Here is a 21,913-nt window from a genome sequence, read left to right as displayed (position 1 = left end):
TGAAACCTAATATATCAACTACATTTGAAGAAAGGAATAGGGGGATTCATTTTTTTTCCCTCCAGTTATACTTCATAACTGAAAGTTTCTCCTTCAGCACAGGATGAATAATGTTCTTTTGGAGAATTTGACAAACTGCTCTCTTTCAAAATGGCTGCTATTTCCCATTGTTCTAAATGGGACTGACACCAAAGCTGCTCTCAGTTGATGGCCATTTTGATAAAGCCATCTCTCTCTCATCATTCTCAACGGGACAGAGTTTCACTGCCTCTGGACAGTACAGGCCACTAACACAAGTACAGCTTGTCTCTACTCTCACTGAGAGCAATGGGAGATGACAACTATTTTGAGAGAGAAAGGAACTCTTCACGAGCTTTGATGAACTAGACAGTTCCATGCCCTAGCCTCTGATGAGACTGACACCTTCAGTTATGAAAAATGACAAAAATATAATTAATCACAGATATTTCTTTTCAATGCAATTCATTGCTCCACATCTACCTGAGAATGGGCAGGAGGAAGAGAAAACTAGGAGTGTGTGCACTGGGAAATGTAGGAAGGTGCAAGACGGTATCATTAGTGAGAAAAGAGATTTTATCCCTAGTTCTATCCGAAACTCAGAGTAATCTTTGTTAAAAAACTGCAGGGAACTTTTTTTTAAATAAAAGTATATCTTAACACGATTCATGCAATATCATTTTACCTTTTTTATTTCCAAATTTTAGTAGGTGGGCTCTAATATTGAAATGTGACCATACAAAAAGCCACAGGATCTTCAATACCGTCAAGTGGTCAGGATCTTGGTTTCATGTGTTATCTGAAAGTTGGCACCTCAAACGAAAAGTGTCACTTCTGAATCATCAGCAACTCATCCTGTATTATTCTAACATTTCACTTAGAGAGAACTCCCTTACAAACAGTGGCCAGGCCCAACTGTTTAGTCTGCATGACCTCACAAAATAGATCTATAACTCAAACTCCACCATGTTTGCATATGCTGCAATTAATTTTCAAGATGAGCTGTGCTATCTGAGATTTGTATGTAATGACAAATCTTGTTTGTTAGCCAGGACTTTATGCTGATTAAGTCTTATTTCTGTAGAACAACACAGATTAAACTATCAAAAGCAATATTTGTCTTTCCAGTAACTTATTTAATTTCACAAGTACTGAATCAAGTTCATAGAATAGAATATCAGGGTTGGAAGGGACCTCAGGAGGTCATCTAGTCCAACCCCCTGCTCAAAGCAGGACCAATCCCCAATTTTTGCCCCAGTTCCCTAAATGGCCCCCTCAAGGATTGAACTCACAACCCTGGATTTAGCAGGCCAGTGCTCAAACCACTGAGCTATGTTGTGACAAAGGGAAAATATTTGATTAGTTAAATTCTATTTGCAAAGAAACGACAGACCACTCACCTGGTTTAGATCGCGGCTGATCTTCGAGCTCCATTCATTCAGCGTTTTTTGAATGCAGTCACGTAGCTATAAAACAACATTATATTATTAATTCATATTTAAGAGTTACGCTACAATTGCACAGGCAAAACAGGTTTATATGAAAGTTAGAGGAGCTGATTGAGAGAAAAGGGCCAAGGATGCTATCCACAAAGGCACAGAAAAGATTTTTACTTCAAAGTTCTGTTTGTCGCTTGTACAAATTAGTTTGGTTCTGCTTACATGTCCTAGTCTCACTCCTCTTTTACCAAGAGTTGGTCAATAGTGGAGGGTACTGCACTTCATAAACTTTTCAGGTCAGTACTGCCTTAACCTAAGAGCACTTCTGAAATCTCAGTCTTTCAGCAAAGAAAGAGCATCTTCCTCTAAGACAATAAAAATCTTGTATAAGGTAACAATTTAATCAGACATTAGAAGAGCACTATATTGCAACGCTGGAATCAGAGCTTCAAGATCAGTCATAAACCATTCATTAGGTGTCCATTTCCACACAGGAAGTGTTTTTCCTCTCTTCTAGCATTTACTAACTGCATATATTTTTTTTTTTATACTGCCAGTGCTCCCAGATCATCTGTCACCAAAGAGACTAGAATTAGGATCTTACCTTTCAGTAACACTTTCCCTGAGATCACAGATGCAGCATTAAACTGACTAGGATAGTGATCATACAACTACACGGATCATATTATATCAGGGGTGGGCAAACTATGGCCTGTGGGACCCTCCTGCCCAGCCCCTGAGCTCCTGGCCCAGGAGGCTATCCCCCAGCCCCTCCCCTGCCGTTCCCCCTCCCCCGCAGCCTCAACTCACTGCGCCGCCAGTTCTGTGCTGCGCGGTGGCATGGCTGGCTCCAGCCGGGCAGCACGGCTGCCTGTCCTGGGTGGTGCGGTTGTAGCGCCGCCACCGGTGCTCCAGGCAGCATGGTAAGGGGGCGGGGGGAGGGGGTTGGATAGAGGGCAGGGAAGTTCAGGGTGGTGGTCAGGGGTATGGATAGGGGTCGGGGCTGTCAGAGGGTAGGGAACAGGGGGGTTGAATGGGGGCGGGGGTCCCAATGAGCAGTCAGGGGCAGGGATTATGGGAACGGTCAGGAAGAAGAGGGGGGGTTAGATGGGGCAGGAGTCCCAGGGGATCCATAAGGGGAGAAGGGGGGGGGGCGGGCGCAGATAGGGGCGTCCCCTAACCAGACTTCCATACAAAATTTGGAAACCAATGTGGCCCTCAGGCCAAAAGCTTTGCCTGCCCTTCTATTATATTATTACTACACATTATTTTATACTGCAGGCTTTGCTTTAGTAAACACATTACTAAACAAGAATGTTCTATGGGGCCAGTTATTCTGTGGAGAGCTGGAAAGACAGTACTTGGACATGTACAGTACACAACTGATTTATAAGCCACTGCCCTATTTTTCTATTTAAGTTATTTTTAAATCTGTATGGATACTCATACATTTACTATCATTCTATGAACAATTTTCTTGCTGTCTCCAAGGACAACTTACTCGAACACAGGGCCCAATCTTACCAACAGTTGCAAGCTTGAGTAGCCAGGCTGTAAGAAAACAGGCCCACATTAGATTTGGATGAATGATGATTTTAAATTGAGTTGGGATATTAGCATGAGCAATAGGCCTAAAGCATGTTACCAAATAGAAAGCCATCATGAGAAAGTTGTGGTGTTAAAACTTATAGTGTTAACTTATTTAAGGTTTGGGCTGAAGTAACAGAAATAAAACATGGTTGACTGGGTACCAGGTGCAATAAATTGGTTTCATGTATTATAAAAAACTGCTTCATCTGACCTTAGCAATTGGCAAGGACTTCACTTGTTTGTTGAAGGGTATAAAAAGTAAACTCTTAAAGGGTTAATTGCTAATACCTGCCAGACCAAGTTGAAGCCAACCAATATGGGTCTAAAAACCCCTGGGCTTAGCCTGTTTGTAAGTAATTTCATTAAATACTTGTAAGTGATGTTACTGTTTGCATGTAGTAAATTGCTTATTATTTAGGCTTTTTTAGGCATGTTTAGAGCAATTGTGTAAATACCATTTGTCCTTTGGATTTAATAAAGGAATTTATGATTAAATCAGTGTTGTGGTAATACCCTGCGTAAATAATAATTCTGACACAGGCCCCAAACGTATAAGTGGTTATCCACAAATGTAAAAATTTATTATAAGAGACAAGAATATTTGTGAATGTTAGAGTCTAAAGATTGTTTTATAACCATCTGAAATAGTAAAGAAAGGATAAAAATTCTGCACCAGGTAGACTGAACAAAAGTCTCAAAAGACAGGAATTAATGCCTCTGGGTGATTACAAAAGAAGTGAGGCTGCATTGAGACTGTTCGGGCACAACTCAGGGGGTGTGACCCAGGATCCATTTCCTTCAGGGTGAAGAAAACGTACTGCTGAAGGTGTATATTATATATTGCTCGTTAACAACTCTTCCATCTTCTCACATCCACCAAATAAAATTGGGAATAAGAAAAAAACATTTTCTTTGAATAATATAGCGTGTTTGTTTACTTTAGCTATCACTTTTGTAAGTGGGTTCTTTAAAGTTGGGCTCCTCAGCTCATAACTTGAGGCTCACGTTTTGTAAAAATCTTGGTCAAATTCTTATCTGAATCAAAAAGCACCTTAGAACATTAAAGTAGCATTGTTAAAATTTAACTTAATTTTCCACAGTTAATGTTGATTGAAATCCAAAAAATAAACAGTCACCGAGAACAGTTAATTCTTATAAACAAAAGTAAAAATATTTTCTCTCTCAGGAATTATTGGTAACCTTTATATTAACCACAGGTTATGTAAAATGTTATTTATAAAAGATAAATCTTGGGCTTAAGTTGACCCAATAGCAATGTTAGTTTACAACTTCAATGAACTGGGTCCCCTTTTTTGGTGTCAGTTCAGCTTTACCTGGGCTTGCATGTTAAAACTAACCTGTGATTTATTGAGTCTTTCCCTTTCAACCAATATTAATTCCTTATTCTCATCAATCATTCTGTGTTCTTATTTCAGTTCCAGAGTTTCAGACCATATGCATTTTTGCAGTACTGGTATACTTCCCACACTTTTTAAATATTTTGTTGGCTCATGAAAGGCAGACTAGACTGACAGGCCTGAAGACAAAAGTCCATTTATCCACATACAAGGCACAACCAGGCCAGCAGCTATACCAGGGATCAGCAACCTTTGGCATGTGGCCCGCCAGGGTAAGCTTCCTGGTAGGCGAGGCCAGTTTGTTTACCTGCTGCATCTGCAGGTTCAGCTGATCGCAGCTCCCACTGGCTGCAGTTCACTGCTCCAGGCCAATGGGGGCTGCGGGAAGCGGCACAGGCCGAGGGATGTACTGGCTGCCGCGTCCCACAGCCCCCATTGGCCTGGAGCAGCAAACCGCGGCCAGTGGGAGCTGCAATCAGCCGAACCTGCGGACGCAGCAGGTAAACAAACCAGCCCAGCCCGCCAGGGAGTTTATCCTGGCAGGCCGCGTGCCAAAGGTTGCCAATTCCAAAGCTATTCAAACTTCCCCCCCCCATAGCCAATTTCTTTTCTGGAGGAATCACTTCTGAAATGAGAAGATAATGAGCATAGAGATCAAACTCAGTTCTTGAGCTTTCTACTGAGACTGAGAACAAGCATGCCAGCTGTGATGCAGAAACTTGTCCACTAGGAATTGGTCTGAGACCTCAGACTCACTTCATATAGGCCACTGAACAGCTGTCATTCAGCAACAACTCAATTAGAGCTAGTAACTTTAAAAACAAAATGTTTCATAATCTCATTACCCACATTCTGTGCCAGCCAGGCACCCTTTTCAGCATTTACCCATAAGTCTACTCGTATCTCATCTTAATAGTTATGAAAAATAAAACTGTAGCTCAATTAAGTTGCCAATGTTGCTTTCATATAACTATTCTAAAAATCACAATCTGTGTAGTTACTGAACAATTCTCAAATTGCTAGATAGCTGCTACCACTACTATTTTTTGTGATAATGCTCAGATAATTTTCATGTATTTCATAGCATGGATAAGATCTGAAACCCATAGCAATATGAACACCACCTCTAAAGCGTGGCACTCCCACAGTAATCTAATGGGATTAGTTTAGCGCCAAATACATACTACCAAAGGTAATAGTCATGGAGAGACAGCCTGAAGTGTGTTCAAAATTTTAACAACTGTCATAAGCTTCTAGTCTTCAAAGAGGACAATGATTGTAATAAGAGGCGTCTCAAGCCTAAAACACACATCAAAGTTTCCTAAGAGCTATCACCATCATCATACTGTGCACTATTGCATCTTCTTATAATGTGCATGGCACAAATGGTCCTATTTACTTTACAGCCAAAAATATAAAAAATTAAAAACTACTCCCTATGCGACTTCCAGTATTGTTACTTGAACCCCTTTATGCACATTTTAAAATTCATTAGCACCTTTCCAGAGAACCATGTCTCACTATGGCTCTTATTAGAAAAGTGTTAACACCTTTCTTCCTTGAAACAGATATTAGACCTGGGTACTCTTTGATCCCTATCAGTAAAGACCTGAGCTGTAATAGGATTCCATACCACAATCACGAGGCACATCACAGGCAAGACCAGAACACAATGTGGTAGCAAATTTTTTATAGTAGATGGACTGTCATGGAGTCACAGAGTCTGGTCTCCCAGCCTGAAACCAATCTCCTGGGAGTGACCCCTTTTGCGTGCCAGACCCCAAGGACCCACACATTTCCACAATAGCAGGCTCATGGCCTCCAAGACTGAGCCTTCAGCACCAACACTCCCTGCCTTTCTCTGTAGCTCCCTGTAGTAAATCCTGCCAAGCCAAATTCCTGGGGGAGGCTTGTACTATGCCCCTTAGGGTGCAATGCTCTCAGTGAGTATTTGCAGCATTTATGTACCATCAGCTTTAATATCCACAATAGACCAAACTCAAAACTAACCCAGGCAGCTACAGGTCCACTGAGGTTCACCCACTTATTCAAGAGTCTTGGCTCCTTGGTTGGTAAAGAGGAACCAAATCCTTCTAGTTCACTCAGGTAAGTACTCCTTCCTCAGTCAACAATTAGCTCCTGATGAGGTATAGGGTACTAGTATGAGAAAGGTAGCAGAATTTACCCCACTTTAGCAAACATTAGAGCTGTCCAGAGGACATTCTCCACAGACGGGTTTAGGTTTCAAAACCTTTGGAACATTTACACTACATGTCTGTTACCAGCTTGTAACCTAAGCACCTGAGGGGGGACGCCCAGGTTCCAGTCCCTCCTCCAGCCTCTGCATCAAGCAGAGCAGGGACTTGAACCACCCGAGGCTAGAGCCCTGACTCCCAAGCTACAGAAGGTGAGCCATCCCCCCGCTTCCCCAGAAGCGACTGCTCGCAGCAGCTCTGCCCCAGTGACTGCCACCCACCTCAAGTCCTAACGGAGAGAGGTGGCAGCGGCTTCATACCCCAGTCCCCTCCTCTCCGTGCGGGCGACGGGGGCATTTCACAGACACTTCCCCACCCAATCGAGCCCGAGCCTGGCCGGCGGCCGGGTGCCTTTAGGCCGGCCAGGGCAGCCCCTCACCTCCTCGCTGGGGGTGGACGGGCACTTCTTGCGCAGCCGGCCCCAGTTGAGCAGGTTGCCCGTCTGCAGGTTGAGGGTAGCCGCGTGGTCCAGGAGAATCCTGGCTCTGCCGCTGTCCGTCCCCATGGGAGCCCGCACTCCGCCCGCCGGTCGCCTTCGCTGGGGTCGGCAGGTTCCCGCGGCTCCTAAGGACCCGGAGCCGGCTGCGGCTGCTTGTGAGGGGGCGCCTGGGGGCTCCGGGCGGCGTCGGGAGGAGCCGGCGGCGTGCGTGCGCTGGCGGGAGCGGGCTGCGATTGCCGCTGCCGGCGGCGGTCTGGGCTCCGGAGGGCGATGACTAAGGGGAAAAAGTGCTTTGTAACCGCGGCCGGTCACATGGCGCAGGGACAATGGAGCGGGGTGGGGAGCTGGTGATACAGCCGCAGGGGAGGGAGTTCGAGCTGCTGCGGGACTGGAGCGGGGAGGCGGAGTCCGGGCGCGAGGGCAGGCTGGGGCGAGCTGCTCAGGCGCGGCCCTGCTGGCACCAGGAGAGCGGGCGAGAGACAGAACCAGCCCGCCGCGGGTGGGCCTTTGCCGTTAGTGCGCATGTCCAAAACGTCCGAGCATGCGCATCCAGCCATGAAGCTTTTGCCCTCGTCTGGGCTCTTGTGCCGCTGTCTAGCCGCGTGGGCCGCGCCCTTTGGCTACAGTCAGTGCGAGGGGGCGGAGTGCTTCCGCGCCAGGGCCTTCCCAGCCGCGCATGCTAAGGGATTGCTACTGCAAACTAATGTATTTGTTTAATCGTCATGTTTCTGGATAGACATCTCTGTGGATGGGTAAAAAACAGGGGGACCATGTTATGCCATAAACGTTGTTAGATAAAAATTAAATAGCTAGTAACTGCATTTCACTGCAGGGGTGCCTGCAATTTAGCAGTGGATGAAAAGATCCCTGTAGGCAGGGGTCAGATTGGCTCCCAATGAAGTTATTGGGAGTTTTACCCTTGACTTCAAAGTGAGCAGGAGCAAATCGTAAGAGCCCAGTAGTCCTGCAAGGTGCAGAGTTCTCCCAATGTTCAGCACCTTGCAGGCTCAAGCCCTATGGCCCAACCTTACAATGAGGTACAGTGGTCAACCTGCTGTAAGCATTCTGCAGTCTCTGTAAATGAAAGGTGCTATAAAACTGTAAAATATTTTTGTAAAATTCTACCAAAATCAAACAGATCTTCAGTATTGTTAAATGTAAATGTTATAAATAGAAAAGGTAATAACAAAATGTTGTTTAAGTACATCAGAAGCAGGAAGCCTGCTAAACGACAAGTGGGGCCCCTGGATGATCGAGATACAAAAGGAGCACTTAAAGATGATAAAGTCATTGCAGAGAAACAAAATGAATTCTTTGCTTCAGTCTTCACAGCTGAGGATGTTAGGGAGATTCCCAAACCTGAGCTGTCTTTTGTAGGTTACAAATCTTAGGAACTGTCACAGATTGAAGTATCACTAGAGGAGGTTTTGGAATTAATTGAGAAACTTAACAGTAACAAGTCACTGGGACCAGATGGCATTCACCCAAGAGTTCTGAAAGAACTCAAATGTGAAATTGTGGAACTATTAACTATGGTTTGAAACCTGTCCTTTAAATCAGCTACAGTACCCAATGACTGGAAGATAGCTAATGTAACACCAATATTTAAGAAGGGCTCTAGAGGTGATCCTGGCAATTACAGACCGGTAAGTCTAACATCAGTATCGGGCAAATTAGTTGAAACAATAGTAAAGAATAAAATTGTCGGACGCATAGAAGAAAATAAATTGTTGCGCAAAAGTCAACATGGTTTCTGTAAACGGAGATCATGTCTTATTAATCTATTAGAGATCTTTGAGGTGGTCAACAAACTTGGACAAGGGGGATCCAGTGAACATAGTGTACTTAGATTTCCAGAAAGCCTTTGACAAGGTCCCTCACTAAAGGCTCTTAAGTAAATTAAGTTGTCATGGGATAAGAGGGAAGATCCTTTCATGGACTGAGAACTGGTTAAAAGATAGGGAACAAAGGATAGGAATAAATGGTAAATTTTCAGAATGGAGAGGGGTAACTAGTGGTGTTCCCCAAGGGTCAGTCCTAGGACCAATCCTATTCACCTTATTCATAAATGATCTGGAGAAAGGGGTAAACAGTGAGGTGGCAAAGTTTGCAGATGATACTAAACTACTCAAGATAGTCAAGACCAAAGCAGACTGTGAAGAACTTCAAAAAGATCTCACAAAACTAAGTGACTGGGCAACAAAATGGCAAATGAAATTTAATGTGGATAAACATAAAGTAATGCACATTGGAAAAAATAACCCCAACTATACATACAATATGATGGGGGCTAATTTAGCTACAACTAATCAGGAGAAAGATCTTGGAGTCATCGTGGATAGTTCTCTGAAGACGTCCATGCAGTGTGCAGCGGAAGTCAAAAAAGCAAACGGGATGTTAGGAATCATTAAAAAAGGGATAGAGAATAAGACAGAGAATATCTTAATGCCCTTATATAAATCCATGGTACGCCCACATCTTGAATACCGCATACAGATGTGAGCCCCTCATCTCAAAAAAGATATACTGGCATTAGAAAAGGTTCAGAAAAGGGCAACTAAAATGATTAGGGGTTTGGAATGGGTCCCATATGAGGAGAGATTAAAGAGGCTAGGACTTTTCAGCTTGGAAAAGAGGAGACTAAGGGGGGATATGCTAGAGGTATATAAAATCATGAGTGGTGTGGAGAAAGTGAATAAGGAAAAGTTATTTACTTGTTCCCATAATATAAGAACTAGGGGCCACCAAATGAAATTAATGGGTAGCAGGTTTAAAACAAATAAAAGGAAGTTCTTCTTCACTCAGCGCACAGTCAACCTGTGGAACTCCTTGCCTGAGGAGGTTGTGAAGGCTAGGACTATAACAGGGTTTAAAAGAGAACTGGATAAATTTATGGAGGTTAAGTCCATTAATGGCTATTAGCCAGGATGGGTAAGGAATGTTTGTCAGAGGGTGGAGATGGATGGCAGGAGAGAGATCACTTGATCATTACCTGTTAGGTTCACTCCCTCTGGGGCACCTGACATTGGCCACTGTCAGTAGACAGGATACTGGGCTGGATGGACCTTTGGTCTGACCCAGTATGGCCATTCTTATGTTCCTAAACTCAACAGGCCTGCTCCATTACACTCAGTATAAAAATCCAGAATAACCTTATTGACTTCAGTGGAAGTACTCCAGATTTAAACCCAGAATTTGGTCCAATTGAACTATATATGATCTAAAGTAGAAGAGGATTCTTCTTTTGTTATCTGCAGCTGGTACCTGAGAAGGAAACCTGCTCCTATAAGGAAAACCTCTAGCAAAAATATATTTTAAATAACCAGCTAAATGAATAAACATAAAAGACATGTAAAAGAAAATGTCAGCATCTCAGAAACAGAAATGATAAAATCAGTTGTTATAAAAACAGAATTCCTGATCATCACAGTCAACACTAATCTGTTTTTCTCATGTGTGGAATAATAAATCCCCCCCTTTATGCGTACACTAGGGAGGGATATAACTCTTTCTGGTACCTGGAATTTGCTTCAGCAAGCTGATATTTATCACTGTCTGTTGGTCTCCAGTAATGTTTTACAAAAGACTTGGAATGATTCCAATGGGCTGCAGCTAGAATGGAGGAAAACACAGTTAATGTTGTTAGATGGCTAAACACCTCTTACTGATGCACCAGATCTGGTTACATCAGTACTTGCTTGTTTCCCGGTGGACTATAGCCATGATTTAATCACATTATCCTTTCAGGCCTATGATGGCCACCAGAAGAGAGCTTAGTTGCTCATTTACAGTCTGAAGAACAGGAAACTAGTAAAAAGAAAAGGAGGACTTGTGGCACCTTAGAGACTAACCAATTTATTTGAGCATGAGCTTTCGTGAGCTACAGCTCACTTCATCGGAAACTAGTAAAGACACATTACAGATTGAACCAAACCCAGTACAGCCAATTGAAACATAAATTACAAATATTTTTTCTGAATCTACATCACACATTGCTATAACTAGGTAACAATATATCATCCCTTACCTCAAAGGCTTTGTGTCCCAGCACTTGAGATCAGAAGGCTCCGGAATCATCAGTCTATAAGCAATTCTAATGTGGGCAGTTTGACTGTTGCTTTTAAATTTTAGAATCAGGCTTTTCTTTCTTTCTTTCTTTCTTTCTTTCTTTCTTTCTTTCTTTCTTTCTTTCTTTCTTTCTTTCTTTCTTTCTTTCTTTCTTTCGTTCTTTCTTTCTTTCGTTCTTTCTTTCTTTCGTTCTTTCTTTCTTTCTCTGGGTAACTATAATTGAAGGGAACCTTGAGCTACAAATTATAGTTTTGCTATCACCAATGGGATTTTAATTGTGTATGTTTAGTAGGAATTTCCTTCTCTGACCTATGTATTGTGTTAAAGTGGAATTGAATTAATTTGCATAATCTCCCCACATTCCAAAACATTGGGTGTGGACTGTTTCTAATCTAGAAGAACAGTTTAAAATATTTTTATATTCTCTAATATTTTTGATTTGACTACTTTTACAAGTTTGAGTTATATTCTTCTATATACACACATACACAGTGAGTGCAGAAGTAACACTTATCAGGGGAAATGTTAACTAATTTTGAAGTGCAATAATAAAATGATTTTTTCTTTTGTCCCAATATAAAAATAGAACATTTAGCCCGGCCAAGACAAAGGACCAAATTCACCTCTGGCTCAAGTGGATGCAACTCCATATATTTCAATGGAGTTGCATCTATTTGCGCGGGCAATTAATTTTGTCTCATAGGTTTTCTTAATCCTTTGCCTTTCTGGTAGAAACCGTTCTTTCTCAGATGAGCTATCCTTTGATATTTTTCTTTATAAAGTTTCCATGCTAAATTCTAGGGTTGCATAGGGTTGTAAATCAATGCAGAATACAGCCCACCTGTCTACTCTAGTGGGAAATATTCAATAATGAAAAGTAACATTCTTTTAATGCATTCCAAATTTACAAAAATTGCATTTATTATTAAAATCTCATTACACCTCAGAGCCAGCTTTGTGATTTCATTAACTGACTAATGTCAGCTAGAAATCAAGATTTTCTTTTTTCTTTGAATAGTCTTTAATTATTCCACTAAAGTCTAAATTGTCTATTATATAACTGTCAGCAGATAACAGAGAAGTCTCTTCATTGGCCTTCCTGAGATTGATAGCAATGATGTGATTGAGGATTTGGTTTTGTTAAATCCATTCTCCTCTCAGTATGATATGTTTCAGTACTGGCTGTGAAGTACCAACGCTCACAGAAATAGTTCAGAATATTGCAGTTGATAGAATGTTTTTTTAGACCTGAAAAATTAATATCATTTAATGAGTACTGGTGATAAGAAAAAAAACTGCTTTTTCTACCAAACTGTCTCTGATGATTTCCACAAAGTCTACACCTCCCCTTCTTTGAGAGAGATAGAAGGAGAGGAGGGGAGGTAGGCTGTGGTGGTTACTAATGTCCCAGAAGCTGTAGCTTCAGAGCAGATATGCATGAAAAAATCCTTTGGCTAGGCAGGGGAACATGCTGTGGAGGACAACCAGAATCTGGTTTTGTATTCTCCCTGCTGAAGCTGCAGAGCCCCAACCCGTGGAGGGGGAGCAGCTGGGCTTCTGCCATCTCTAGATGCAGGAAACAGAGCACTGCTCTTTTCCTTCTACCTGCCACAGGGCTTTTCAACTCGGGGTTGCTACCCTCCTCAGCACATAATGGAAAGTAGTGTAAGGAAAATCTCATGGTACAAATATGGGAGCAACCAGGTTTTGCTTTTGGCTGTTACAGCCCTGATCATGCCAACCTAGATGTTTGCAGAAGCCTGAGCACATTCAGACTGATCTGAGTGCTGTTGTGAGTAATAAAAGTGCTGCTCCTTCTCTCCTGACAAACCCATTACTTGTGGGAAATGCGTAGCATGCTTCTGGGCAATGTACAAATAAACCAAATACAGATTAATGCTAAGAAATCAGGCTTTACTAACCATGTGGGCGATTATTTTTAGTCTGACTGTGCCCCTTACCTTTACCAGGAAGAGAAAAGAAGAGAGAAACCCAGGGAGATTTTGGAGAGATGGGATTGAAACAAAGTCAAAGCACTGCCAGACTGCTGGTGTCTGCCATAAACAGTTCCAGCCATGAGCTCTGCATGCTAAGGGATAAAGAAGTTCAGGAGACCTGGCAATTTCTCAAGGAGACAATATTAAAGGCACAACTTCCAACTATTGCGATGCAAAAGAAAGAGGAAGAATAGTAAAAGGTCAATATGGCTCCAACAGAAGCTCTTTAATGACCTGAAAATGAAAACGGAATCCTACAAAAAGTGGGAATGTGGACAAATGGCTAAGGAGGAGTACAAAAAATGACACAAGCATGTAAGGGACAAAATCAGAAAGACTAAGGCACAAAATGAATTACACCTAGCAAGGGAAATAAGTAGCAAGCAGAAGAAGGATAGCTCAGTGGTTTGAGCTTTGGTCTGCTAAACCCAGGGTTGTGAGTTCAATCCTTGAGGGGGCCATTTAGCAATCTGGGGCAAAAATTGGGGATTGGTCCTGCTTTGAGAAGGGGGTTGGACTAGATGGCCTCTTGAGGTCCTGTCCAACTCTGATATTCTGTGTGATCAAGAGGTTCTTTAAATACATTAATAGTAAGAGAAAAACAAAGGAAAGTGTAGGTCCCCCCTTCTTAGCAGGTAAGTAGAACTTTTTAGTAAAGACTGAAGCAAAATAGGCAACACCTCAGCCTTCTTGATGTCATCAGTTAATAGTGATTAGATACTCAACACAATTAATACTAACAAACAGGGGGAAGCTATTCAAGCCAAAATAGGGAAAGAATGTTAAAGAACATTTAGATAAATTAGATATACTGTATTCAAGTTGGCAGGGCAAAGATGAAATTCATCTTATTTAAGAAACTAGCTGAAGCAATCTGGGAACCATTATTAGCAATTATCTTTAAGAACTTGTGGAGGACAGATGAGGTCCCAGAGGACTGGAGAAGGGCAAACATAGTACCAATCTTTAAAAAGGGGAACAAAGAGGACCTGGAAAATTATAGACCTATCAGCTTAACTTTGATGCCTGGAAAGATACTAGATCAAATTATTAAACAATTTGTAAGCACTTAGAGGACAACAGGATTACAAAGAATAGCCAGCATGGATTTGTCATGAACAAATCATGCCAAACCAACCTAATTTCCTTTTTTGATACGGTTACTGACCTAGTGATGGGGGGAAGTAGTAGATGTGATATAGTAAGGCTTCTGATACACCCTCATGGGATAGTCTCATAATCAAACTAGGGAAATATGGGCTAGATGAAATTACTATAATGTGGATACACAACTGCTTGAAAAACCATAAAGAGTAATTATCAATGGTTCATTGTAAAACTGGGAGGATGTATCTCATGAGGTCCCATAGGGATCAGTTGTGGGTCCAGTATTATTCAATATTCACTGGAGATCTAGATTAGATATTAGGGGGAAAATTCTATCTTTAAGGACATTTAAGATCTGGCATAGGCTTCCAAGGGAGGTTGTGGCATCCCCATCACTGGAAGTTTTACACCTCTCAAGGATGGTCTAGGTATACTTGGTCCTATCTCAGCACAGGGGGCTGGATTTGATGACTTCTCCAGATCTCTTCCAGCCTTTCATTTCTACCGTTATATGCTCTGTATTTGCAGTAGGCATGCGATGCTGTTCAGCCTGCAGATAGCAAACAGGAGTCCTGGCAGTGCTCCTAAAGCAGCAGAAGCTGCACCCTGGCTTGCCTGTGGCCGGATCTTCCTTCCCCTTGCTGTGGGGATGGTGAGCTCAGCGCAGCCTGGCTGCAGACAGCACCTGGGGACGGGGGAGTGAGTGATGCATGGGACAGGGGCTGGCAGCGCTGCCCTGAACCGCGTGCAGCCCTCGCGGTAGGATTTCTGAACCCAAGGAAAGGAAGGGGAGGGCAGTGGACATCTCCTGATTGGCCAGCGCGCCGGGGACCCGAGTTAAAGTGCAGCAGCGCTAGGAAGAGGAGGAGGCGGTGTCGGCTCAGCTCGGCTCAGCTCCCTGCTCCGGCAGCCAGAGCCGGGCACAACGCTCGCAATCAGCACCCAGGATGGGCAGCAGAGTCACTTTCTTTGAGGTGGGTGCCTGGCACCGAGGATCACTCCGGGCAGCGGAGCGGGCGCACGGCTGGCATCGTAGCGAACTTGGGTGGGGTTCTAAAGAACGGGCAGTGACTGAGGCGCGGAGCCCTGCGCTGCTGGGAGCAGCCCGATCCCTGGAGCTGCACAGCAGGGAGGCTGGAGGCTAAAAGTGACCGAGGGGTTTCTGCTGCATTCCCAGCAGCGAGCAAGGTGGGCTGCTGACTAGGCTCCTCCCGGGGGCAGCAGCGTCCCCATCACATCTGCAGGGAAGCTAAAGGCTACCAGCAACTCAGTTTACGGGGATTAACAGAAGCAGTTTTAAGTTGCAGGCTTTTGAAAACAGGGGGAATTTTATTTACTTGACTTTCATCAAATGTGAAGCACAAGGCCAAACCATCTGTGGCTTCCCCTGGGTGAGTGGGGAGAAGCTAGGCCACATAGACCCATGGTTCAGAGCCTTAAACCAAAATGACACTAACTCCCCCTCCCCCCAGAATTGTTATGTTTGTGTCATCCACGTATCTCTTCCAAGGCGGCTGTTTTTCCAGTTTTCAGAGTAGCAGCCGTGTTAGTCTGTATCCACAAAAAGAACAGGAGTACTTGTGGCACCTTAGAGACTAACAAATTTATTAGTGCATAAGCTTTCATGTGCTACAGCCCACTTCATTGGATGCACAGAATGGAACATATAGTATATATATACATAAGCTTATGCTCTAATAAAATTGTTAGTCTCTAAGGTGCCACAAGTACTCCTGTTCTTTTTGTTTTTCCAGCAGCCCTCTCTTCCTGGGGCTGATCGCTCCAACTTGGCATTTTTGAGTGGCTATGTGAAGTGTTCAGGCTCAGATGGCCAGTCACTGGAGAGGAAGAGGATCTCTGTATCCTGTTGTGGATAGTTTCACACGGTTACTTGTGATTTGGGGAGGCCGGGGTCAGTGGCACTCCTCTCTTTTTACAGCCCTTCCTAATCCCCCTGTTATGTTCAGTCTGCTCTGGGTATATATATCCTTGCTGTTTGAAAAAACAGAGGGAGATAAATGTCACTGGCACCGTTCATCTCTAGCTTCTTGGAAGACCCTTGTTAAATGGTGCATGTTGCAATGCCGTACATAGTAGGAGTCTTTTTTGAAACAGCATGAAAGCTTAAAAGCATATGCATGGAAAAGCACTGAACCCCTACCACCTGTCTGTGAGTTTCTTTCATCAAAGGAGATGACTTCTTTATTTGTAAAGGCATTTGCACATTACAGTCATTTGCATACAGTGTCCGCTGTGCTTTGGGACATTGCATAAACTATATATAATGTCACTGATTAATAGAGCTGTATTTTCTGGTTCTAAAGGACAGGTGGGAAAATTGTTTGAAATGTTCTTGGCCATTTGTAAATGTCATTGGCTATAGATTTTAGTGACGTACTTGATTCTTGCATTAATGTGTGTCAAATAAAAAAGTAATCAAGAAAGATTTTAATACATTCAGCTTTTTCTGAGTGCATACTAAACACAGCATCACAAAAAGGCCTATCTATCTTACCTTCATAACTTAAAGAATCTACATTTAATCAACTACGTTAAGCTCTAATGGAGGGAATGTGTCTATATCAGCTAATTGAAAGTTCTGAAGGCTGGTTCATGTCAAAGCGGGGGGGTGGAATTTCAAAATAATACTAATTAGCAGCTATCCTTCTAGATAACTGTTTCATTTTTGCAGTCTCTCATTTCAGATTCTCCACCATGAGACTCTCCCATATTAACCTAAAAGTAAATGCAAAAGCCTCTTTAATTAAAAAAAAACAAAACCTGTAAAATGCAAAATTATCAATAAAATATCTGCACATTTAAAAATTAACGATAGGTTTCAGAGTAGCAGCAGTGTTAGTCTGTATCTGCAAAAAGAAAAGGAGTACTTGTGGCACCTTAGAGACTAACAAATTTATTTGAGCATAAGCTTTCGTGAGCTTATGCTCAAATAAATTTGTTAGTCTCTAAGGTGCCACAAGTACTCCTTTTCTTTTTAAAAAGAAACAGGGTTTTAAACCAAGTGTCTGCAAAACAGCTCCTCCTCCATTTACTCGTCAAGTCCTAAGGTCCATGATTCTGTCTTTTACCAAAACTTAGAAAACACTTCCGATATCTCTAGCACCTAAACAGGATGAGCTAGATTATCTCTGATCCTTGCATGGGTGAACAAGATAGAGAAGATGCACAGAGCCTTCCTCCTATGGCCCTATCTATCTTGCCCTAAGGAATTTTAAGAAGAAATTCCCATTGGTATTACCAATATTTCTGCTGCATCAATGTTACTTTCATTAGCCCTAGCATAGACAAGCACCTGGCAACTTCTTGTACTTTTAGCACAGTGTCAGTTATACCTCAGTAGCCCAGACTATAGGGGCCAGACACAACTGCAAATTCTGCTAGTTCTCCCTGAGGAACAATCCACTCTATGCTTCACACTTGCCAGTAGAGTAGAGCTGAGCTGGCTGGCTGGCCACGAAGGAGTTGAAGACCATCTTCTTAATGGAAGGTGCATTCCCTAGGAGATTTGAGAGGCATTAGACCAGATCATCAAGTCTGTCTGAGGTGCACTTCATGCCGGATTCAAGGTGTGTGGGTGATGGCACAACAAAGATGGCTTTGCATTCCTCGGGTCTGAGGGCAGCAGCATACGTTGGGCTGCTCTAACTTACTGACAATAGCCCCACATGGGCTGTTATCCTGTTGAGGCTCATCAGAGTGCAAAGTGCTTCTGCCACAGGCCCTGTATCTTATGTCATCTTACCAAAGAGGACAGTGTAGGTCTGGAATAGCTGGCTTTATGCAAGAGGAATCCTCCATTTACCTGTGTGACAGGGAGCAGTGCAAAAGGACATATTGGAGGCCGAGGACCTGGCCCAATGTATCTCCCTCAGGCAAAATGCTCCCCAGAGCCCTTGCTGGGTCGGTGCAGTTCTGCATTAGGCTGGCCCACTAGCAGTTTTGCTGCTAAATGTTAGTGATGTCAGCAATCTTTTCAGAGGAAGTAAGGAATCCTGAACTCAAGTCTAATTAGGTCAGAAAAGAAAGGGGAAAAAAATCTAAGTATTTTAAGAGCTCCATTCTGAATCCACTGATATCAGTGGGAGTTTTGCCAATGACTTTAGTGGGCAGAGAGCCTGGCAAATATGTTCTCACCATGTTTGGGGAACATAAATAGTCTGTTTTTGTTTTAAGAAGATTTCTCATTCACGTATAAGCTAACTCTGTAGGTCAAGAGCAGCCATTCTTTTTTCTATTGGTCAACACTACTGCCAGGAAACTCAACAATTTTTTTGTTCCTTAAACTGGTAAAGATCCAGTAAACAACCATTAGGGTCATTTTTGTTGATCACTTATGTTCCCTTCTCACCTATCTTTTGTCAAGAGGCTTTCTATGCAATAATTCCCAGTTTCAACCAGGGTTCACAATGAGGCAGGGAAAGTCATGCAGTGGCACGCTTATAAGCTCTGCCCCATGTGAGTTGCCAAAATGAGATGCTACTATAGCTTATGTGGATGTATAAGATCATGATTGTTCTGTGAGTTCCACGGGCTACCTCAAGCTTGGTTCCCCTCAAGTGCTGCTTGAATGTGCCCACTGGCTCTGCTAGGCAACTTGGGTTTGATTCCTTCTTGAGTGGTGAAAAAATAGAAGTAGTGAGACTCTTCCAAATGCTACCCTCTCGTGGCACCAAAATGACACAGTAAATTGTGTAGATCCATGATCTTCCCTCTCTTTTCTTACATGAGGAATGAAATAGATAACAGTGTTGGCAATTAAATCATCACTAGGCATCTGAGCTAATGCCTAAATGAGCTGAACAGGGCAGAGCTCAATAGCTCAGAGCTATCAGGTCTCTCTGCAGACTCAAGTAGATGTCTGGTCTTGGTTCACCTTTTTGAGATTTTCTTCACAACCGTAACAGCTCGATCCTTTAAAAAAAAAAAAAAAACACGAAAGCTGAGATTCTGGAGAACTAGATAACAGCTTTAAAGAGGGGCAAGCATGCCACACCACCACCACATACTGGCCCAATCTGAGCACTACTGGTAGCAGTGAGAGAGGCTGGAGCGAATAACTGCCTATGCAGTTCACCCCACCAATTTGATTACACATATGTGGATAAAATCAAAATATTTTAGTATTTACAATTATAATGCTTCTTTGCATAAATTCAAAATGGAGTTATAAGTATAGAGAAAAGTATCTAAGTTGTAGGCCAGTATTGTTTTATTATACACTCTGAAACCCTTATTATACTTTGCAATTCTGAAGCATCTTCCACTTGAGAATCACTAAGCACTTTACAAACATTAAAATCACACTCTGAATATTTTTACCTGCTATTGTTATTGGCTAAGTTTAGGATTATTGTTACTGAAAGATTTTTTTTTTTCCATCTTATTTCATGCATTTAACTGACTTGGGACACATTCAGTTTCACTTCATTTTTTTGGGTATAGCTACAAGGGGACTATACGTTGCCCATGTGCATGTGAGTTAAGGGTCCCGTGGGCGTAGCACCTTTTGCCCTTTAACCCCAAGTAGAAAATTGAAAGTGAGGTCCCTATTCACTAGGAATATAAATAATATTTCTACAATTAATATAAGGGGGAATTAATTCCTGCACTGTAGCTGTAACACCACCCCACACCTTAGGAAATACTCCTAGTGTGCGGAGTCTTCCCTGGCACACACACAGCTATCATAGCTAGCTGCATATCACCCTCCAGTGGTCAAGGCTTGCTGGGAGAAGGGAGGATGTGGCCAAGATGTCCCTTTGTCCTGGCTAGCACCAGCTATTGAAATGGTTCACATGGGCAGTTGTGGTGGAAATTTGAGCAGCCTTCAGAGCTACTCTAACCTGTGCTGTAGTAGAGTGGCTCCTAGCAGTGCTAGGACAGGGGAGACACACTGCCTTTCCCTTCATTCTCTGGCTGGACTCAGCACTGGTGTAGGTATGAAACAGGCCAAAGGGAGGATCCATTCTAGCCTGAATAAATTAATGTAACTCCATAGCTATTCTGAGACTCATGAGATTACCGGATACAGAAATGTAACCAAGAAGAGAAGTTTAATACTTATCCTAGTAGTGACTACTACAGAGAGGGGAAACTGGTCAGTTCATGAGAGACTTAGGGCTCCTCTCAGTTTCAAACAACTTATGGAGTATTTTGTAAAACATTAGTGGATCAGAAGTAGGCAATTCCAACTATTATTCCAATTATTTATCAAGTTGGACTTTAGTCAGGATTACACTGACAACGCAAATCTAACTGTACCACACACTGAAGAAGCACTTCACAAGAGCATCTCTCTGTACAGAAAATCAAAAACAGTCAAATGAATATGAAAAGTACTGCATGTCCTTTCATCAAATGGCAAAGATTTATTATGCTATGGAAAGTATAGGCACACAAGCTCAGAAATACATCATGCCAGAGAAGTGCATCTATATTTTTTTTACTGTAAATGAACAAAGTGAACACTTATATTCTGAATAATTTATATTTTTTCCATAGCCTCTGATGTTAGTGTATTCAGATTTGCTGAGTTCTTTAGAAATTCTTACATAGTCATTGTGGGTTATTTGGTAGAGACATGGCAATTTAAGAAGTGACAGCTTTGCTGAGCTGTGTGGCTTTTAGAACAAATTACATCCTTCAGTTGCTCTACATAGAGATCAGAAGTGTTTTAAAAACAATACCTAATGAAGAGGTGCTTATAAAAAGAGTGCCACTTTGAGAAATAGGCTTCGCATGACATTGCAAAGCACAGCCCACCATATTACTTGAAGCAGGGCCCCAATTCTGCAGTGAGCTCCATTGCAAGATAGAGGCCTAAGGGTGGGATCTGCAAGATAGAGGCCTAAGGGTGGGATCCACAAAGGAACTTAGGCATTGCAACGCTGCCTAGGAAATCACGGAAACAACACTGCGATCCAGAAAGCCTGAGTTAGGTGCTTAAGGCTCCCTATACAATGAATGGGGAGAGATAGGCACCTTAGGTTGAGATCCACAAAGCCCACATGTTAGGTGGGAAGCCGCCTAAACTAGCTTATAGGAGATGCCAACAACAGGGGTGTGTGTAAGCCCTGGCCCTCTATTGGAAATAGGCACCTGAGTCTGGGCTGCATGGAGGCACCTAGCTTTGCTTGTGATCCATGAACTGAGGGAAGATAGCAGCACCCAAGCTAGGTACTTGGCTGCCTAGTTGCATGCAAGACCCAAAACAAAACATCCAGAGAGGGAAAGAGGTAGGGTTGCCAGGTGTCCGGTTTTCAGCCGGAACGCCTGGTTGAAAAGGGACCTGGTGGCTCCAGTCAGCACTGCCGACTGGGCTGTTAAAAGTCTGTCAGTGGCACAGTGGGGGGCCCTGGGCTAAGGCAGGCCCCCTGCCTGTTCTGGCTCTGCACAGCTCCGGGAAGCGGCCTCCAGGGCCCTGCAGCCCTTAGGCGCATGGACAGCCAGGGAGGCTCCGCACACTGCTCCCAGCCCCAGCACTGGCTCCACAGCTCCCATTGGCCGGGAACTACGACCAATGGGAGCTGCGGGGGCAGCACAGCGGGTACGAGGGCAGTGCACAGAGCCTCCCTGGCCACCCATGTGCCTGGGGGCCGCAGGGACCTGGCGGCTGCTTCTG

General features: G+C 43.2%; 2 protein-coding genes across 2 annotated transcripts in view; one reads left to right on the top strand and one right to left on the bottom strand.

Annotated features, from left to right (window-relative positions):
- The window catches only part of GCLM (glutamate-cysteine ligase modifier subunit), a 30,011-nt gene extending 22,676 nt beyond the window's left edge, over positions 1-7,335 (bottom strand). Inside the window, exons 1-2 of the mRNA XM_074961301.1 lie at positions 7,040-7,335; positions 1,419-1,484 (exon numbers count right to left, since the gene is read on the bottom strand). Of these exons, the coding sequence (XP_074817402.1) occupies positions 1,419-1,484; positions 7,040-7,165 (192 nt within the window). The 5' untranslated portion in view covers positions 7,166-7,335. The remainder of the gene's footprint in view (positions 1-1,418; positions 1,485-7,039) is intronic.
- Positions 7,336-14,763: 7,428 nt separating this feature from the next.
- The window catches only part of LOC141992349 (very-long-chain enoyl-CoA reductase-like), a 37,871-nt gene continuing 30,721 nt past the window's right edge, over positions 14,764-21,913 (top strand). Inside the window, exon 1 of the mRNA XM_074961299.1 lies at positions 14,764-15,245. Within this exon, the coding sequence (XP_074817400.1) occupies positions 15,219-15,245 (27 nt within the window). The 5' untranslated portion in view covers positions 14,764-15,218. The remainder of the gene's footprint in view (positions 15,246-21,913) is intronic.

The sequence above is a fragment of the Natator depressus genome, chromosome 8 (genome assembly GCF_965152275.1).
Source record: "Natator depressus isolate rNatDep1 chromosome 8, rNatDep2.hap1, whole genome shotgun sequence".
Lineage (NCBI taxonomy): Eukaryota > Metazoa > Chordata > Testudines > Cheloniidae > Natator > Natator depressus.
The sequence above is the reverse complement of the archived record's forward strand: the minus strand, read 5'-3'. Positions and strand labels throughout refer to the sequence as shown.